The sequence below is a fragment of the Hemitrygon akajei genome, unplaced genomic scaffold (assembly GCF_048418815.1).
Source record: "Hemitrygon akajei unplaced genomic scaffold, sHemAka1.3 Scf000130, whole genome shotgun sequence".
Classification (NCBI taxonomy): domain Eukaryota; kingdom Metazoa; phylum Chordata; class Chondrichthyes; order Myliobatiformes; family Dasyatidae; genus Hemitrygon; species Hemitrygon akajei.
This window is the reverse complement of record NW_027332016.1, coordinates 1,118,994-1,137,477: the sequence shown is the minus strand read 5'-3', so window position 1 is coordinate 1,137,477 and position 18,484 is coordinate 1,118,994. Positions and strand designations below refer to the sequence as shown.

Genomic DNA, 18,484 nt, shown 5'->3' with positions numbered 1-18,484 from the left:
AACTGCTGCCACTGGATTTGACCCGTGATTTTACTGTTGTATTCCAGACTCACCCTGCTCGGATTAGAGACAATGACGGTCAGTAGCTCGACAACAGAATAGGTGCAGTTCTGTGTAACGTCTGAAATGTGATGACGATCAAACTAGGATTCTAACTACACAGATGTCTTCATCCATTTGCATAAGTGGCTGAGGTTCATTTGGAAGCATTGTGGAGAATGGTGGGGTGTCTCACATACTGTCCTCCTCGTAGGCAAAGTAGATCAGCTGTTGTCTGGATCCACTCATGTTTGTGACATTGCGGCGGTGTCCTAGTTAATCAATGAACATCTGTTTGCACAAAGTAGCTCCATACGATCATAAGAACATTAAAAAAATAAGAAACAGGAGCAGGAGTAGGCCATCCGGCCCATCCAACCTGTCTCGCTATTCAATAAGTTTATGGACGATCTGTCTGTAAACTCAGCTCCATCGACCTGCCTCTTCCCCATAACCCTTAATTGTCTTACAATGTTAAAAAAAAACTACCTAACTGTTTCTTAAATATAGTTAGTGAAGATGCCTCAACTGCTTCCCTGGGCATAGAATTCCATAGATTCTCCTCATGTCCTTGCTAAATCTTCTCCCCTGAATCTTGAGGCAATGTCCCCGAGTTCGAGTCTCACCTACCAATGGATACAACTTTCCTACTTCTATCTTTTCTATCCCTTTCAAAATGTTGCATGTTTCTATAAGATCCCCTCTCATTCGTCTGATCTGCAGAGAATATAATCCCAGGCTACTCAATCTCTCCTCATAGGTTAACCCCTTCATCCCGATGCAATATTTGTGGGCGAAGTACTTAAAATCACGAGTTTCTTTTTTTTTCCGTCTCCTGCAATGGCTGTTCTGCACAGCAACAGCCTGTGTTATCTCGCCGTATATAGAGGCTCTGGGCAAACACACAACCAGTACAGCAAGACAGCACTGAGCTAAACCGTAGTACTTAGTGTCTCAGTATTGGAACAGTAGTCAGTGGATGTTAGAAACAAGGGGTTATTCTGGACTTATCGCCCCCTATTTCCACCTCTCTCTCTCACTCTCCCTGTCTCTCTCTCTCTCTCTCTCTCATTTCCTCTCACTCCTCTCTCTCAATATCATCTCTCTCACTCTTTCTCCTTGTCTCTCTCGCTCTCTCTCTTTCTGTCAGTCTCTCTCCCTCCCCTTGCCTCTTCAACTGTGCTTTCTCTCTCTAATTCACACTCTTACATCTACATCTCTGTTCCAGCTGCTCTCTCTCGCAACTCCTGCAGTCTCTATTGAGCAATTTCATCTCTCTCCCCCATCCGTCCCTCCGCCTCTGTCCACATTTCGCCATGTTCCGTCCCATTCCCTCTGTCTCTGTCTGGAATATGTGCATCCACCTCACTGTCTGCACTGCCATATCATCTTCAACCCACCCGAAGAGACTCAGTATCAGACAAAACACCGTGCAGGAGATGTTGTTGAAGTTAAGCCTGGGTCTGGGTTATTGATCACACAAGAAACACTGGGTTTAAATGCACCTCCAGCATGTTGGCAGTCTGTAAGAGCGGGAAATCACGGTCAATGGTGTTCAGGACTCAGCGACGTCACCCATGAACTGAGGAGTGCCACAGATCCAAGGACCAAAGTTTCTGACGACATTCACCATGTGTAGGTGTGAGCGCAGAGCAGGGCTTGGGATGATGAAATGGAATATGCAGCGGCCGGGTAAGTGTGTGGGAAGGTGGCAATGGAATATGGTGTGGATGGCTGTAAGGGCATCTACCGTGGTGCTGAAGACAATGTCTTTATTAAATAGAAAGTGATCTGTGGGTGCTGATGCCCAGTTTGTGGAGCAGGGCCACCACACCAGAGACTGAAAACCAGCCTGGGAGAACAGTCGCTACCTCACTGCACTGATGGCGCTGGGCTTTCTCCCCAAAGAGCTTGCTCAGTGAAGGGGAAAAGTTCGTTCGAATTGTGCGCGACGTTTTTGCAGATGTACCGAGTGTATTGTGGACAGTGTTAGTCTTGGAGAGGGCAGTGAAGATTACCTAGGGTGGGGTACTGGTCTGTCCTCTGGAGTAGATATTAACAATTAGAATCAGAATCACACAAAATGCTTGAGGAACTCAGCAGGCCAGGCAACATCTATGAAAAAAAAATACAGTCGTAGTTTTGGGACGAAACACTACTCTAAGACTGGAGAAAAAGAAAAAGCTGAGGCATCGACATAAAACGTGGTGTGGAGGAATTGAGAGAACCAGTGTCTGAACAACTACCAGTGTCAGACGAGGTATAGAACAAGTACGAGCGTAGAACGCCATCCCCTTCTCTCAGTTCCTCCGTCTTCCACAACCAAGCACACCTCTCCCTATCTCCTTATCCACGTTCTGCTCTCCATACGGATCGCCCAGTGTGCGACTTTCTTATCCTTACAAGCAGAAGTGCCACAGATCCTTACCTAAACAGTCCTTCCATGTGAGCCGACACTTCCCCTGTGAGTCTGTTGCGGTCACTTATTGTGCCCGTTGCTCCCGGTGTGGCCTGCTGTATATCGATGAGACTCGACGTAGATTGGGAGACCGCTTCGCCATGCATCTACTATCCATCCGCCAGAACCAGCGGGATCTTGCAGTGGCCACCGACTTTAATTCCAATTCCCATTCCCATTCAGATTTGTCCATCCATGGCCTCCTCCACTGTCGTGACGAGGCCGCACTCAGGTTTGAAGAACAACACCTTATATTCCATTTGTATATCCTGCAACCTGATGGCAAGAACATCGTTGTCTAATACTTCCTGCCCAGGCCCTTTCCCCTTTTCTCCAATTCCCATCGCCTTTCCCCTCTCTGACTTCATTTGCTTGTCCGCCCGTTGCCTCCCTCTGGTGTTCCCCCCACCTTTTATTCTTCTTTCTACCATGGCCTCCATCCTCTTTCACCAATCAACTTCCCATCTATTTACTTCATCACTCCCCCTCCAGGATTCACCTATCACACGGCGTTTCTATCTCCCGTCCACCCAACTTTTTATTCTACTCCTCAGGTTTCTGTTTTCCAGTCCTGCCGAGGGGTTTAGGTCAGAAAACTCCAGTGTATTTGTTTCCATAGATGTTACCTAGATGGGAAATATAAAGGTTTGCATGTGTTGGAGAGCGTTACTGGAAGTTTCAAAGATCACTGTTCATGCCATCGGGTTGGAGGCGAGCCAATCAGAACATCAGGCGCTCTTTCTCCATCCTAAGTGTGGCTTCATCACGACAGAGTGGAGATCAGGGATGGACATACCTCAATGGGAATGGAAGTGGAAAACCACTAGAGTGAAAAGCCTCACCCTGAGAGCATATGTGGCTGCGACCGAGGACTTGAGAGCAGGGAATAGTGTTTTAACATGCAGCAGGGTTGAACAAGTTATAGTGACTCTCGCCATACGCCCCTTTCCATCCGGATCGTATATTCGTCTCTGCCCACCGATCTTCCTCCTGGCAAATGGAGCAGTTGCTACACCTGCCATTGACATTCACTGTCACTGACACTGACAATGTCACTGACATTCGGTGGTCCTGGTGTGGCCTGCTGTATATTAACCAAACTCTACATATATTGGGAGACAGATTTGCCGAGCATCTACGTTCCGTCCGCCAGAACAAGCGGGGTCGGAAACTGGCCACCGAGTTTGCTTCCATTTCTCATTCCCATTCTGATATGTCCATCCATGACCACTTCAACTGTCGTGAGGAGGCCACACTGAGGTTGGAAAACAACACCTTATATTCCAGTTGATTAGATGCAACCTTACACCACGAAAATCTTCCTGTAATATGCCACGATTTCCCATCCCCTTGCACCCCTTTTTACCTCACTTTACCAGAGAAAGGGAAACTAATTTTGATTAAGTACATTTCATTAGAACTGAGGAGAGAGAGAAAAGTAAGTTGGTCTGGGCAGAGAAGTTGGGAAGGCGCTGTAGTAACCAAATAAATATCCCTGTTCGGGTGAGATTTGAGCACTCCATGTGGTAGATAATCTGTTTTACCTGATGTACGAGGTAGAGTGCAAAGATTGTTTTAAGCACTGTACCAAACACTCTGCCCCTTCTGTCCGACCACCCCATCCCTCTATCCGCCCTTAAACCTTGCAAATCCTCCTCGGCAGATTTCACCCAGTCACCCTTCCTCTCCCGCCTTATCTCTAGGAAGTCTCCTTCCCTTTCTCTCTAAGAGAGTTCCATGCAGATTTTCTGTCTTTTTCTGGAATGGAGGAGGCTGGCTGGGGTGTTCTAACCGTTGGAGGGCATGGATAGTCCACACAGTGTGAACGTTATCCCATGTTGCAGAAGTGTTTCTAAGGTACACCATACAGATTTAAGAGGCGAGGTGAGAAGTTCACAGGATCACTAGACGTAGGGCTAGCTGTGGTGGTGCTGGGGTTTCTGGAGGCGGATTGCGGTGCCCTAGTGGGGGAGGATGGATATTCTCTTGCCTGCAATCCCTAGTATCGAGATGAAAAAAGAAATTTGTGGCTTTTTTGCCACCATACGTAATCAATGCGAAGCTGTTGGGTACCAGAATTGACACAACAGGCCGAAGGTATGATGCTGTATGATCCTATCAATGACCCTATGCTGATGACAAACACTGGGTAGTGACTGCATCTGTTTACACAGGGTGACTATGCTGCCCGTGTTTCTGCTTACGGCCTCACTGGTCTTCGAAGCTGGCTTGAGCGAAAGGTGAGCTGTGAGCGAAATCGCTTTCCTTCCGCAGTCCCACATCTGCCGCTCAGTCCCGATCCCTGCCTAGCCCGGCCTCCCTGCCCTGTACCACCTCCGACACGACCCTGCCGGTCTCGCCTCCCTCCTTCCATTCCGTCTTCCTGCACCAGCCTGCCTCCTCAACCCTGCTTCCCTGCACCAACTCGCATCTCCAATACACAGCGCGTAAACCCTGATTCTCCCTGCTACGTAGACCGGGGCGAGGACGACAACGGAATAGTCGGATTACACAAATGTATTCGGACACGTCAGTAACGGTCGACACTCGGCAACAGCCAATATAAGAGCTACGAAGCGAGCTCCTTTCACAAAATATATTCTCACTCGAAAACCAAGTCAAAACATGTGTAACTCCTGCACGTCAAAGAATTGGTTTCACCCGCATGGGCACTCACCACATCATCACAATCGATATGATGTAGTACTCTATCCAGTCCAACCACTTATCAGCCCATTTCCTTCTTGGCTTCATACTCATTTCTGTGCTGATACTCAGCCCATCTTACCAACTTTCTACACCCAGCGCAGCTCCCCTTTCATACCTACTCTCGAGACCATCCAGCACGCCTTCCATTCCTACTCACCAATCTTATCTCCTAGCCCTCCTTCCGCGTTTCTCTCTCCAGGACCCTCTCCTCCCGATTGCTCTATGTACAATGTCCTGTGTTTTCTTACAGGCCTTGCTTACATCATTGTGTTCTGCATCGCTACCCATCGGGACTAAATACCAGCCCGATGACCCTCTGCAAACGTGGCTCAGTATAAATGTTTAATTGGACTGTTCCCTTTGTGGTTTTGGCCAGGCATATTTATCAGGGAGAAACCGGAAATAATAAGTATGGATCGGAGAGGGGGACTTTGTGCAACATAGCATGTTTGGGTAAAGAGACTGGTCCAAAAAGACGGGACGGGAGAAGGGAGGTGATGGAGACAGGGCCGGTTGTGGGGTGGGGCAGACCAGTGCAGTGAATAAGGAATCACGTCTTTCTGAAATTCTGTGACTACAGCTCCACTGCAGAGACGCTAAGTGTGACGGTTTACCTAAGTGTTGACTTGCTGTACTGGGTCTGCGCTTATCCACAGCCTCTATATACGGAGAAATGACAGAGGCTACGGCTATGCAGAACTCCCAGTGCAGGGAGACAAAGACAACTCATGATTCTAAATACATCTGCCGCAAGTGTCGCATCATCGAATGGAGCTACCTGTGCAAACCAAAGCTCATTATTTAACTAGGACACAACATCAATATCACAAACATGAGTGGATCCAGACAGGAGCTGAAACTGCCACCTACTTTGCCTAATGTGAGGACAGGATGTGAGACACGTCACTGTTCTCCACAAAGCTTCCAAATTAACCTGAATCATTTAAGCAAATAAGAGAAGGCTTCAGCATCGTTAGTGTCCTAGGTTGGTCGTCATTGCTTTTCCGCTGTTACACGGAGCTGCACCTGATCTGTTGTTCTGGTAAAGACGCTGAGTGAGTGTTAATGGACTAGAGTCCAGGGTAGAACTGTCCATCCACAGGTCGGATCTAGTGCTAAGAGGTGAGGAACCGACCTCAGGTTACAACCCACCATAGAGCAATGACTACTGCAAAACTGTGTGCTCATGTAGACTCACGGTAAAGAATTACCCCGGCACGTTCGACCCCACAAGAGACGATGGTGCAGTTTCCCCATGCATTTGAAATGAAACCAATGCATTTTCCCGACGATATGAAATTAAATGCTACTTCACCTGTAAAGCTAAAGCAATTAAAATAATAGTTGTACTCTTTTTGAAAATTAGGAACATATAATCTAGACGAATAAGTACAGAGAGAAAGATTTTATAGAATTCGTCGAGTTTAAAACCGATTAGCATGATGAGATACAACAGATAGATGACTATGAACTATATAGGTATTTAGGTGTCAAAGCAAAGACAGATCAGACTACTAGAAAGGCAAAATTTCCAAATAATTTAATTCAGGCTTAAGAAAATCTGCCAGATAAAGCTCTTTAATAAACTTAAAAAACGTGCAATGAAGACTTCCGATATAACCAATGTATCACAATGCCATTAGTTTCAATATAATTATGGAGAAGGATATGTCTGGACCTAGGGTTGAGATTTTTGATTGGAGAAAGGCTAACTTTGAGGATTTAGATGGAGTGGATTGGGGCAATTTGTTTAATGGGAAGGATGTAATAGAGAAATGGAGGTCATTTAAAGGTAAAATTTTGAGGGTAAAGATTCTTTATGTTCCTGTTAGGTTAAAAGGAAAGGTTAAAACTTTGAGAAAGCCATGGTTTTCAAGGGATATTGGAAGCCTTGTTCGGAAAATGAGAAAGATCTACAATAAAAATAGGCAGCATGGAGTAAATGAGGTGCTCGAGGAATATAAAGAAAGTAAAAAGAATATTAAGAAAGACATTAGAAAAGCGAAAAGAAAATATGAGGTTGCTTTGACAAGTAAGGTGAAAATAAATCCAAAGGGTTTCTACAGTTATATTAATAGCAAAAGGATAGTGCTCCCTTAGAGAATCAGAGTGGACAGCTATGTATGGAGCCAAAAGAGATGGGGGAGATTTTGCACAATTTCTTTTCTTCGGTATTCATTAAGGAGAGGGATATTTGATTGTGTACGATAAGGGAAACAAGTATGGTAGTTATGGAAACTATGATGATTAAAGAAGAGGAAGTACTGGCGCTTCTAAAGAATATAAATGTGGATAGATCTCCGGATCCTGACAGGATATTCCCTAGGATCTTAAGGGAAGTTAGTGTAGAAACAGCAGGGGCTCAGACAGAAATATTTCAAATGTCATTAAAAACGGGGATGGTGCCGGAGGATTGGCGAATTGCTCATGTGGTCCTATTGTTTAAAAATGGTTCTAAGAGTAATCCTAGCAAAAATCGGCATGTAAGTTTCATGGCAGTGGTGGGTAAATTAATGGAATGTATTCTTGGAAACAGAATATATAATTATCTGGATAGACAGGGCCTGATTAGGAACAGTCAACATGGATTTGTGCGAGGAAGGGCATGTTTGACAAACCCTATTGAATTTTTTGAAGTAGTTACTAGGAAAGTTGACGACGGTAAAGCAGTGGATGTTGCCTATATGGACTTCAGCAAGGCATTTGACAAGGTTCCACATGGAAGGATGGTTAGGAAGGTTCAATCGTTAGGTATTAATATTGAATTTGTAAAATGGATTCAACAGTGTCTAGATGGGAGATTCCAGAGAGCAGTGGTGGATAACTGTTTGTCAGGTTGGAGGCCAGTGACAAGTGTTGTGCCTCAGTGATCTGTACTGGGTCCAATGTTGTTTTTCATATACATTAATGATCTGAATGATGGGGTGGTAAATTGGATTAGTAAGTATGCAGGAGACACTAAGATATGTGGCGTTGTGGATAGTGAAATAGGTTTTCAAAGCTTGCAGAGAGATTTAGGCCAGGTAGAAGAGTGTGCTGACAGATGGCAGATGGAGTTTAATGTTGACGAGTGTGAGGTGCTACATTTTGGTAGGACTATTCAAAATAGGATGTTCATGGTAAATGGTAAGGCATTGATGAATGCAGTGGAACAGAGTGATCCAGGAATAATGGTGCCTAGTTCCCTGAATGTGGAATCTCATGTGGATAGGGTGGTGAAGAAAGCGTTTGGTATGCTGGACTTTATAAATCAGAGCATTGAGTATAGGATTTGGGATGTAATGTTAAAATTGTCCAAGGCATTGGTGAGGACAAATTTGGAGTATTGTGTACAGTTCTGGTCATCGAACTAAAGGAAAAATGTCAACAAAATAGAGAGAGTACAGAGGAGATTTAGTAGAATGTTACCTGGGTTTCAGCACCTAAGTTACAGAGAAGAACAAGTTAGTTCTTTATTCTTTGGAGCGTAGAAGGTTGAGGGGGGACTTGATAGAGGTATTTAAAATTATGTGGGGTAAAGATAGATAGAGTTGACGTGGATAGGCTTTTTTCATTGAGAGAAGCAGAGATTCAAGCAAGAGGGCATGATTCGAGAGTTAGGGTGCAAACGTTTAGGGGTAACACGAGGGGTGACTTCTTTACTCAGAGAGTGGTAGCTGTGCGGAACGAGCTTCTAGTAGAAGCGGTAGAGGCAGGTTCGATTATGCCATTTTAAAAATGCATATGTATATGGACAGGAAAGGAATGGAGGGTGATGGTCTGAGTGCAAGTCGGTGGGACTAGGTGAGAGTAGGCTTTCGACATGGACTAGGAGGGCCGAGATGGCCTGTTTCCATGCTCTAATTGTTATATGATTCTATGGTTATATCCGAATTAACGTCTTCATTTGACAAAATATTTTGGCACGATATCAATCTGGAAAATTTACAAAGAAAAATAAGATGTCACAGGACAAAATTTCTAAAAAAAAATACACTCCAGCACAGTTAGATTAACATTACTGAGGACCGAAGGGGGAAGAGTAATAACAGATATTAAACAATAACATGAAACCTCGTTGGTTTCCCTGGCTGAGTAAGTCTAGGTTAATATACACTTTGGTCTGGCCTAACCCGTGATACTGAAAGGGCTCTGTCACCCCAAACCCCATTTTGTGTGGATGCTATGCACTTTGCTGCCCTTTACAAAGTCAGTGCCAAGGAATAATAGCACGCGGCATAAGATAAAAGGATTTAAATTTATGAATCTTAACTAAATGTTTAGAAAAGAAAATAAGGATAGCAAAAAATAAAAGTCGCCAATTATAATTAAACTTAACTTATGCAAGAGGCATATTAACCTATCCTATGTCAACAATGAACCCTTGCTCTATCTAATCATGGTAACTCCTGACAAAAGATCCAGTTCACATTAGCAAACTCCTGTTATCACCAACCATAATTCAAATCCAGCTGCTACAGGAGGTTGCTACAGGAAGCTGCTACATTACTTTAGCAGTGGAACCTTTCCCAGGGTGTTACATACGGAGAGGTTAGGTAACCCTTCTAATAATATGATTTCATCAAATAAAGCGGAATTCATAGCCCATGTGAGCATATGCATTCTGACAAGAAGCACACGCCGTTATACCTCAAGGAAAGAACAACCCAGAGAGCTTATGAAACAATCACTACAGGAGAAGAAGGTAACAAATGTGGGAACATGAACGTCTCTGGAACAACACCCTGTCATCTGAGCAGACTAGATGTCTACAAGGAATCTTCGAAAGCCTGGCGCAGATCGGGGAACCGCATCCCAGAAACAGAGGGGCCCCTTGTGGCATTACAGGGCCACCTGGTGAATACAGAAATATCAAAAATACAGAATAAACAACCGAGAAATATGTCAGAAACTCGAGAGTGTCAAGGACAATGTGTGTGAAGTTGCTATTGGAAGGGAGAATGTTCTTTGGATATCGAAGTCCGAATTTTGAAAAGTCTCCTGTACAAGATATAATGCCCTCCAGGGTCCTAATATGTGGAGCACGTGATTAGGGAAGCAACAATAGTCATCTTTCATGTGTCATTTGATTCCGGCATGCTTCCAGAGAAATGGAAAATTGCAAATGTCACTCAAAGCTTCATGAAGCGCGAGAGCCAGAAGAAAGGACAGGACAATTAGGCCGATCTCAGTGTCTAAGAAGATGTTTAACTCGATTATTAGAGTTAACATGATTTCAGACAAATGTCAGCATGTTTTTTTCTCAGGGATCGGTTTTGCTTGACAAAGCTACTGGAATTCCTTAAGAGATTATCAAGCAGAATAGACAATGTAGAATCGGTAGCTGGTGTGCACTTGGATTTTTAGAAGACCTCTGATAGGGCATCAGATATGAGGCTGTTTAAAAAGTAAAGATCCACGGTATTGCATGACCGATGCTAGCATAGAGAAAACAATGGCTGTTTAGCAGGAAGGAAAGAGTGAGAATAAAGAGAGCCTTTTCTGGTAGGTTGTCGGTGACTAGTGGTGTTCCACAGCGGTCTGTGTTGAGTCCGCTTACGTTATACGTAAGAACTACCTGTGAAAGTGGAATAGATGGCTTTGTGACAAAGTCTTCAGATGATCTGAGGATACGTAGAGGGGTAGATAGTTTTTAGAAAGTAGACAGACTCCATAATGAATTGAACGGATATGGAGAATGGCAAAGAGGTAGCTAATTGAATGCAGTGTCTTCCCCTGTTTGACCATGCATTTTGTTAGATTAAATAAAGGCATAGGATATGTTCTTAATGGAGTGGAAACAAAATTTTAAAAAAATCTGAGCTGCAAGGTGACTTTTGCGATCTCTGCAGAATCCCCTAAATGTTTATTGGCAGGTTGAGTCAGTGCTGTGAAATGTCAATGCGATGTTAGCATTCATTTCAAGAGGTATAGAATATAAAAGCAAGAAGTAAGGCTGAATGAAACTTTTTAAAGCGCTGGGCAGGCCAATTTTGAAGTACTGTGAGCCATTTGGTCCCAATAAGAGGGGATGTGTTAACATCGGAGAAGATGAGTGCAATATCAATTGACGAATAAGGGAACATATTTTAATCATTTTTGATAGATTAAAATGCTGGAAGAACTCAGAAGATCAAGCAGCAACTGTGGAAAAGAGTGCAATCGATGTTTAGGGCCACGGAGAGAAGGCAGCTCTGATCGCCTGGAATGGTGGCCACATTCTTGGAGCAGATGCTGATGAGATGAAGGAAAGGGGAAAAGGGAAAGGCATTTTTACAGGAAACTGGGAGGGAAGAGGTATGGGCCAGATAACTGTTGGAGCCGGTATGTTTCTAATGAAGAGGGTCGAGAATTAGTTTCCTTTGATTGAGACAAAGAGATCGAGCAAGGTAAGGCAGTTGTTAAAATGGACCAAGTGTACTTAAGGTCAGTGTGGAAGTTGGTGGCCGATGTGATGAAATTCACGGCCTCAGAGCAGGTGCCTGAAACAGCATCGATGCAGTCATCAATGTCATAAGGGGACAGGCGGCTGGACACAAGTGCAGGACGCAGACACTGAAGTACTAGGGGCAGGATGGGAACAACTAAATGATAGACAAGATGTGGGGACCATGGTGTGCATGAGGGACATGGCGTTCAAGGCGATTCTGGGGTTCCAAGCGAGTCTTAGAGCTCAGGCAAGGCAGGATCCCGGAGTTCAGAGGAGGTTCTTGGAGGTCCGGCAGGATCTAGGAGTTCTGGCAGAATCTTGGAGTTCTCTGGGGGAGCCGCATAACTCCTGGGCAGGGCCCGGACCTCCGAGGAAGGAACACGGGGGCCTACGCAGGTTGCAGGGCACCTGGGTAGGTTGCGGAGCACAACTTGACGGCAGCAAGGGGTAGGAAGGGGCAGAGTCCCCCATCGGGCAACGGCAGTCCAGCCAGGCTTGCCCAACGGAGGCAAGGGATAGAAAGGAAACTTCGTACAGGGTGATTGCCAGACCTACTCAAAAAATTCGTCTTTAACGATGGTACTCCCAGCCAGGGCAAACAGGAGGAGCAGGATAAGCAGGACAACCAGGGGTGAGCAGGATAAGCAGGACAACCAGGGGTGAGCAGGATAGGCAGGACAACCAGGGGTGAGCAGGATAAGCAAGACAACCAGGGGTGAGCAGGATAAGCAAGACAACCAGGGGTGAGCAGGATAGTCAAGACAACCCCCAACTCCACGCTGTCCCAGAGGCCTCTCTATACACCGCCAGCCGATGGGCATCAGGTGCGCCACCTTGCGCCCCAACAAGCCAAGATGATCCAGAGGTGAAATTAGGCTCAAGGGTGAAAGGCGGACGGCTACAAGACCCGGAGTCCGCTGCCCGGACCAAGAACCGGAACGCCGGCTCAGGACCGGAGCATAACACATCAATGTTCTGGAGGAACAAGATAGGGAACTTTTCTGGCGAAGGCTTGGAATAGGGACGTAGCCAATGGCCAACACACGAGCTTGGATAATGCGGACGGAGCCAAAGGAAACATTGTTGAGGGTGTGGGCCAATTCTAACAGACAGAGGAAAGTAGTAGTGGATCGGGGGTAGAAGGGTATTGGGAATGATCATTCATGGTGTAAATGAGGTAATCGTGGCCAGGGAGTTGAACGCTAGAAAGAAGATCGCGAGCATGAGAAGTTTCACCGATACAGATTGGAAGGGACTGACCGAGGAAGACAGAATCGAGTCGAGCTATGAGCATAAGAGTGCAGTGGGTCAGGAGCAGGCAGAGATAATATGCCTACCCAGCACAGTCGGGATTGTGGATCTTGGGTATTGGGTCAAGGTAAGCAGTTGTGGGCGAAGGATCCGTGAGTTGATGGGAGATCTCGAGAACTGATGAGGTCAGTAATGGTGTCAGAGACAGTTTTATGTAGTTCTGGAGCGGGGTCCTCCTCATGTGGTACGGATAAGGAGATGCTGGATTTCACAAGTTCACTCGGAAACAGTCCATCAGCACATCCTTTGTCTGGGGGGTTTGATTGTAAATTTGAGATAGGCACAGAGAGAGCGGAGTTCAGAGTCGGTAAGGTTTGAGGAGGAATGAGCTGTGCCAGTGTGGCTGATAGATGTCTCATCGGGAATTCCGGATTAAAACATCCAGAGCAGGGCAGCAAACCAGATCGATATGTCGAAGGAGGAGGTTTGCGGAAGGGAGAAGTGGACATCAGTGCGTCGAGTGGGAAGGGAAACGCATTGTATTTTTATTTTACTGTTAACACTGCTTTAGACAATTTGGACTTTGATAAAAATGACTCTACCTTCTTAGGCTCAAATTGTACAATCAAATAAATACATAAAACAAAGTAGTTTTCCATCATTTTTCGAGATGATTTTACATCAGAAATTAGAAATAGTGTACAGTCGACGTTCTGGGCGAGGAACCTGGTTCTCGGCCTGTAGGAAGGGTCTCTGCATGTTTGAGATTTTTTTTAATCCAACATAAGGCCACTAAGAAAGCCATACGAATCCAAAAGAATAAACATGAGGGCAAACTGGCCAATAATATAAAGTGGAATGCTAAAAGTTTGTTTTTCAGTTATATAAAGAGTAAAAGGGCGGTGAGAGTTGAAACTGGACCACTGGAAATAATGCTGGTGATGTAGTAATGGGGGATAAAGAAATGGCAGATGAAGCTCATGAGTACTTTACATCAGCTCTCCCTGTGAAAGACTTTAACAGTGTTCCTGAAGACCGTGAGTGCCAGGGAGCATGAGTGAGTGCCTTTTCTATTACAAAGGAAAAAGCGCCAAAGAAACGCTAAGGTCTTAAATAGGACAAGTGGACCATATGGCTGACATCCCACAGTTCTGAAAGAGGTTGCCGAAGAGACAGTAGATGCAGTGGTTATCATTTTTCAAGAATCACTGAATTCTGTTATGGTTCCGGAGGAATGTCAAATTGCAAATGTCTCTGCACTCTTTTAAAAGGGAGGAAGGCAAATAAAGAAGGAAATTACAGGCCTGTTCGGTTACCCTGCCTGACAAATCTGACAGGGTTCCTCGAGGACTAACAATTAGCATTGAAAAAATGAAGGGAGGTGGATGTCTTTGGCACAAATGGAACCCTCAGGCTCGCCCAGCTCCTGTTCGTCTAGGGGAGTCGGCCTTCGGCCCCTCCAAACTGGGTAATCACATTGTGTGAATGTTGTGCAATGTACCCCCAGCTACAAACGCACAACACAAAATACCAGATAGAACACCATATGCAATTAAATGATAGAACATTATGAATCTTAATCTGAATATAGTACTGAAAATAAAAAATGTGCGCAAGTCAAGTCAAAGTCATGTTTGATCTCACTCAGTAGTCATTCTTCCACCATCGGTCTCCTCCGAGCGTCGCCGAACTTCGGACTTCCAGATCCCAGTCCACTCCGCCTAGTGGTCTACTCGCTCTCTTCACTCGCGTCCTCCCTCTTCATCTCTCCTCGACAAAAACCGCGAAGACAACGTCCTTCCGGATACACAAGACAAAGCAACAATCTCCGATGGGCTAACAGGCATAACCCAAACATTGCTGCTACAGAGAAACAATTACCTCAGCAGGGAACATTACTTAGAAGCCATTACCTTAGCCTTAGCAGTGAAACATTTCAAATAAGCCATTACATAGAAAGATAGAAAGCCTATAGCACAATACAGGCCCTTCGGCCTAAAAAGCTGCACTGAACATGTCCTTACCTTAGAATCTACCTAGGGTTACCCATAGCCCTCTAATTTTCTAATCTCCATATACCTATCCAGAAGTCTCTTAAACGACACTATCGTTTTCACCTCCACGGCCGTCGTCGACTGCCCATTCCGCGCACTCACCTTCACTGTGTAAATAAACGTACACCTGGCATCTCCTCTGTACCTACCTCCAAACACATTACAACTGTGCCCTCTCATGTTAGCATTTCAGCCCTGGGAAAAAGCCTTGGCTATCCACACGATAAATGCCCTTCATCATCTTATACACCTCTATCAGATCACCTCTCATCCTCCGTCCCTCCAAGGAGAAAAGGCCAAGTTCACTCAAACAATTCTCATAAGGCATGCCCTCCAATCCAGGTGACATCCCTGTACAGCTCCTCTGCACCCTTTCTATGGTTTTCACATCCTTCATGCAGTGAGTCTATCAGAACTGAGCACAGTACTCCAAGTGGAGTTTGAACAGGTTCCTATATAGCTGCAGCATTACCTCTCGGCTCCTAAACTTAAACCCACGATTGATGAAGGTCAATACACAGTCTGCCTTCTTAACCACAGAGTAAACCTGCGCAGCAGCTTTGAGTGCCCTATGGACTCGGACCCCAAGAACTCTCTGATCCTCCACACTGCCAAGAATCTTACGATTAATACTATATACTGCCATCCTATTTGACCCACCAAAATGAACCACCTCACACTTATCTGGGATGAACTCCATCTGTCATTTTGCAGCTCAGTTTTGCATACTATCAATCTCCCACTGTAATCTTTGATGGCCCTCCAAACTATCCACAACACCACCAAACTTTGTGTTATCAGCAAATTTACTAATCCAACCCTCCACTTCCTCATCCAGATCATCTACAAATATCATGAAGATTAGGGGTCCCACAACAGATCCCTGAGACACACCACTGGTCACCGGCCTCCTTGTAGAATGTGACCCACCTGCAACCACTCATTGCCTTCTGTGGGCAAGCCAATTCTGGATGCACAAAGCAATGTCCCCTTGGAACCCATGCATCCTTATTCTCTCAATAAGCCTTGCATGGGGTATCTTGCTGAAATCCATATACACTACATCTACTGCCTTGCTTTCATCAATGTCACATGGTCAAAAATTTCAGTCAGGTTCATAAGACACGACCTGCCTTTGACAAAGTCATGCTGACTATTCCTAATCATATTATACGCCTCCAAATATTCATGAATCCTGCTTGTAAGGATGTTTTCTATCAACTTGCCAACCACTGAAAGGAGACTCACTGGTCTATAATTTCCTCGTCTATCTCTACTCCCTTTCTTTAATAAAGGAACAACATTCACAACCCTCCAATCCTTTACTTGTATTTCCAGATGGCATTTCACACGGTGCCACACATGAGGCCGCTTAACATGATAAAATCACATGGAAATATAGGAAGGATGCTGACATGGTTAGAGGGATGGCTGACAGGCAGGGACCAGCGACTGGAATAAAGGGGAGCATTTCCTGGTTGTCTGCCAATGACTAGTAGTGTTCTCCAGAGGCCAGTATTAGACACCTACTTTTTATACTTTTGTCAATGATTTAGATAAAGAAATTGATGGCTTTGCAGCAAAGTTGTCAGATGTTATGAAGATAGCTGGAGGGGTATGTAGTTCTGAAGAACCAATGCGATTGTAGAAAGAAACTGGGGCATCAAGGGAAATGATGAGAGGGCAAGTGTATGGGGTTGAATTGATCGGGGATCAGCCATTTTGGAATTTTAGATGGACACTGGTTTGAATGGCTTAATTCTACTCCTTTGTCTAATGGTTTTATGGTCTAAGGATATAAAAATTGGAAGAATGGGAAAAAATGGCAGTTTGAATACAATGTTCAGAAATTAGCTGGTCGTAAAGAAGGCAAATGTTGGTATTCATTTCAAAGTGGAATATAATATAAAAACAGCGAGATTCGTTAAGTACTTATAAGCAACTGTTTGCACTTGGCATACTGTCAACAGTTTTATACCCCGTATCTCAGAAAGCATGCGTTCACATCGGGGGAAGTTCAGATTACGAGGATGATTCCGGGAAAGAAGGGTTAAGATGTAAGAGCTTTGGCCCTGTACGCACTGGCATTTAGAAGAATGTGGGTAGGTCGCATTGAAATCTACCAAAAGTTGAAAAGACTTGTTTAGGCGGATGTGGAGACGATGTTTCATATACAAAGTCTCCAGAAATTGCAGGCACAACCTCAAATTTGAGAGGGACCACTTTAGAACAAAGTTAAGTAGGATATTGTTTTACCAGAGAGCGGTGAATCTGCGGAATGCTCGGCCACAGACAGGTGTGCAAGCCAAGTCCATGGAAGTATTGAAAGCAAAAAAAAAGATAATTTCCTGATTCGTCAGGGCATCAAAGGTGATCCGGGATTCAACATAATTGACTGACAAAGCAGCTTTGATGGGCTGAATGGACTGTCTTAATGTACCACACAGTGACTGCCATTTCGATGCCAGCAAGCCAGGTGCAGCTGTCCATCATCTCATAAATGGGCGGGTGATTGAATCACCGAGTTAGCAGATGCCTTGCCAGCTTTGCATATGTGATTCATGCTGAGTTGGAAGCTTTGAGCAGAATGGCCAGGTGCTTCAGAAACAGTCTTCCCAATAGACAAAGTAGGTGGTGGCTTCAGCTGTTCTCTGGATCCACTAGTATAGGTGCTACTGATGCAGTGTCTCCCGGTGAATTAGTGAGCTTCTGTTTGCACTAGGTAGCTCCATTGGATGATGCAAAACCTGTGGTTGGAGACACTAAAATCATGAGTTGTTTTTCTTCTCATTTATATCAATATTCCGTGTTATCTCTCGGTATGTACAGGCGCCAGACAAGCACACACCTTGTACAGCAAGGCGACACAGAGGGAATGCGGACCACTCATGGTCTTTGCAGTGAAACTGTGAACTCTGAATATGAGAGCTCAGAGAAATTGTAATCATTCGGTATGAGAGACAAGAAATCATACTACATCTATTGTTCTTTTCCCTTTCTCTCTGGGTTTCGCGCTTCACTGTATCTGTCTAACGCACACTGCAATATCTCGCTCTCAGCTCTTCCTCCCTTCTCTTTCCCACTGTCCTCCAACCTCTATTTCATCAATGCTGCCTCGCTTTTCCCTATTCTCTCTCTCTCCCTCCCCCCCCCCCTCTCTCTCTCTCTCTCCCTCTCTCGTTCTGTCTATCTCTCACACATATCCCTCGGCATTAGTCTGTTAATATGGATATCTGTCGTGCTCTTTGCCCTCCACATCGCCTTCATGTCACTCACAGGAACTCAGTATTTGACAGAACACTGTGCTGGAGATGTTGGTGAGGTTAAAAGCAGAGACTCGGTTAATGATTACACAACTGACAGTGGGATTAATTTAATTTCTGGAAAGGTGACAGGCTGAGAGTAGTGGGAAATCACGGCGGTTGTGCTTAGTTCCCAGCGATGACAGCCATTGAACTGAGGGGGGCACATGTCCAGTTCCCGTGGTACGGAGGGTGAGTGAATTTTTTTTTTTTTGAATACCATACAAAACACGGTCCCCTTCCTGCACGGTCTCTCCCACCA

At 45.0% G+C, this 18,484-nt stretch overlaps 1 protein-coding gene across 2 annotated transcripts in view; it reads right to left on the bottom strand.

The window, feature by feature from the left end:
• Positions 1-18,484, bottom strand: part of LOC140723727 (uncharacterized) — a 70,662-nt gene that overhangs the window by 37,814 nt on the left and 14,364 nt on the right. Inside the window, exon 1 of one of the 2 annotated variants that reach the window (XM_073038276.1) lies at positions 2,468-2,718. The exons of the other annotated variant lie outside the window; for it this stretch is intronic. Within the exon in view, the coding sequence (XP_072894377.1) occupies positions 2,468-2,604 (137 nt within the window). The 5' untranslated portion in view covers positions 2,605-2,718. Of the gene's footprint in view, positions 1-2,467; positions 2,719-18,484 lie in introns of those variants that run through there. 2 annotated transcript variants of the gene reach the window in all.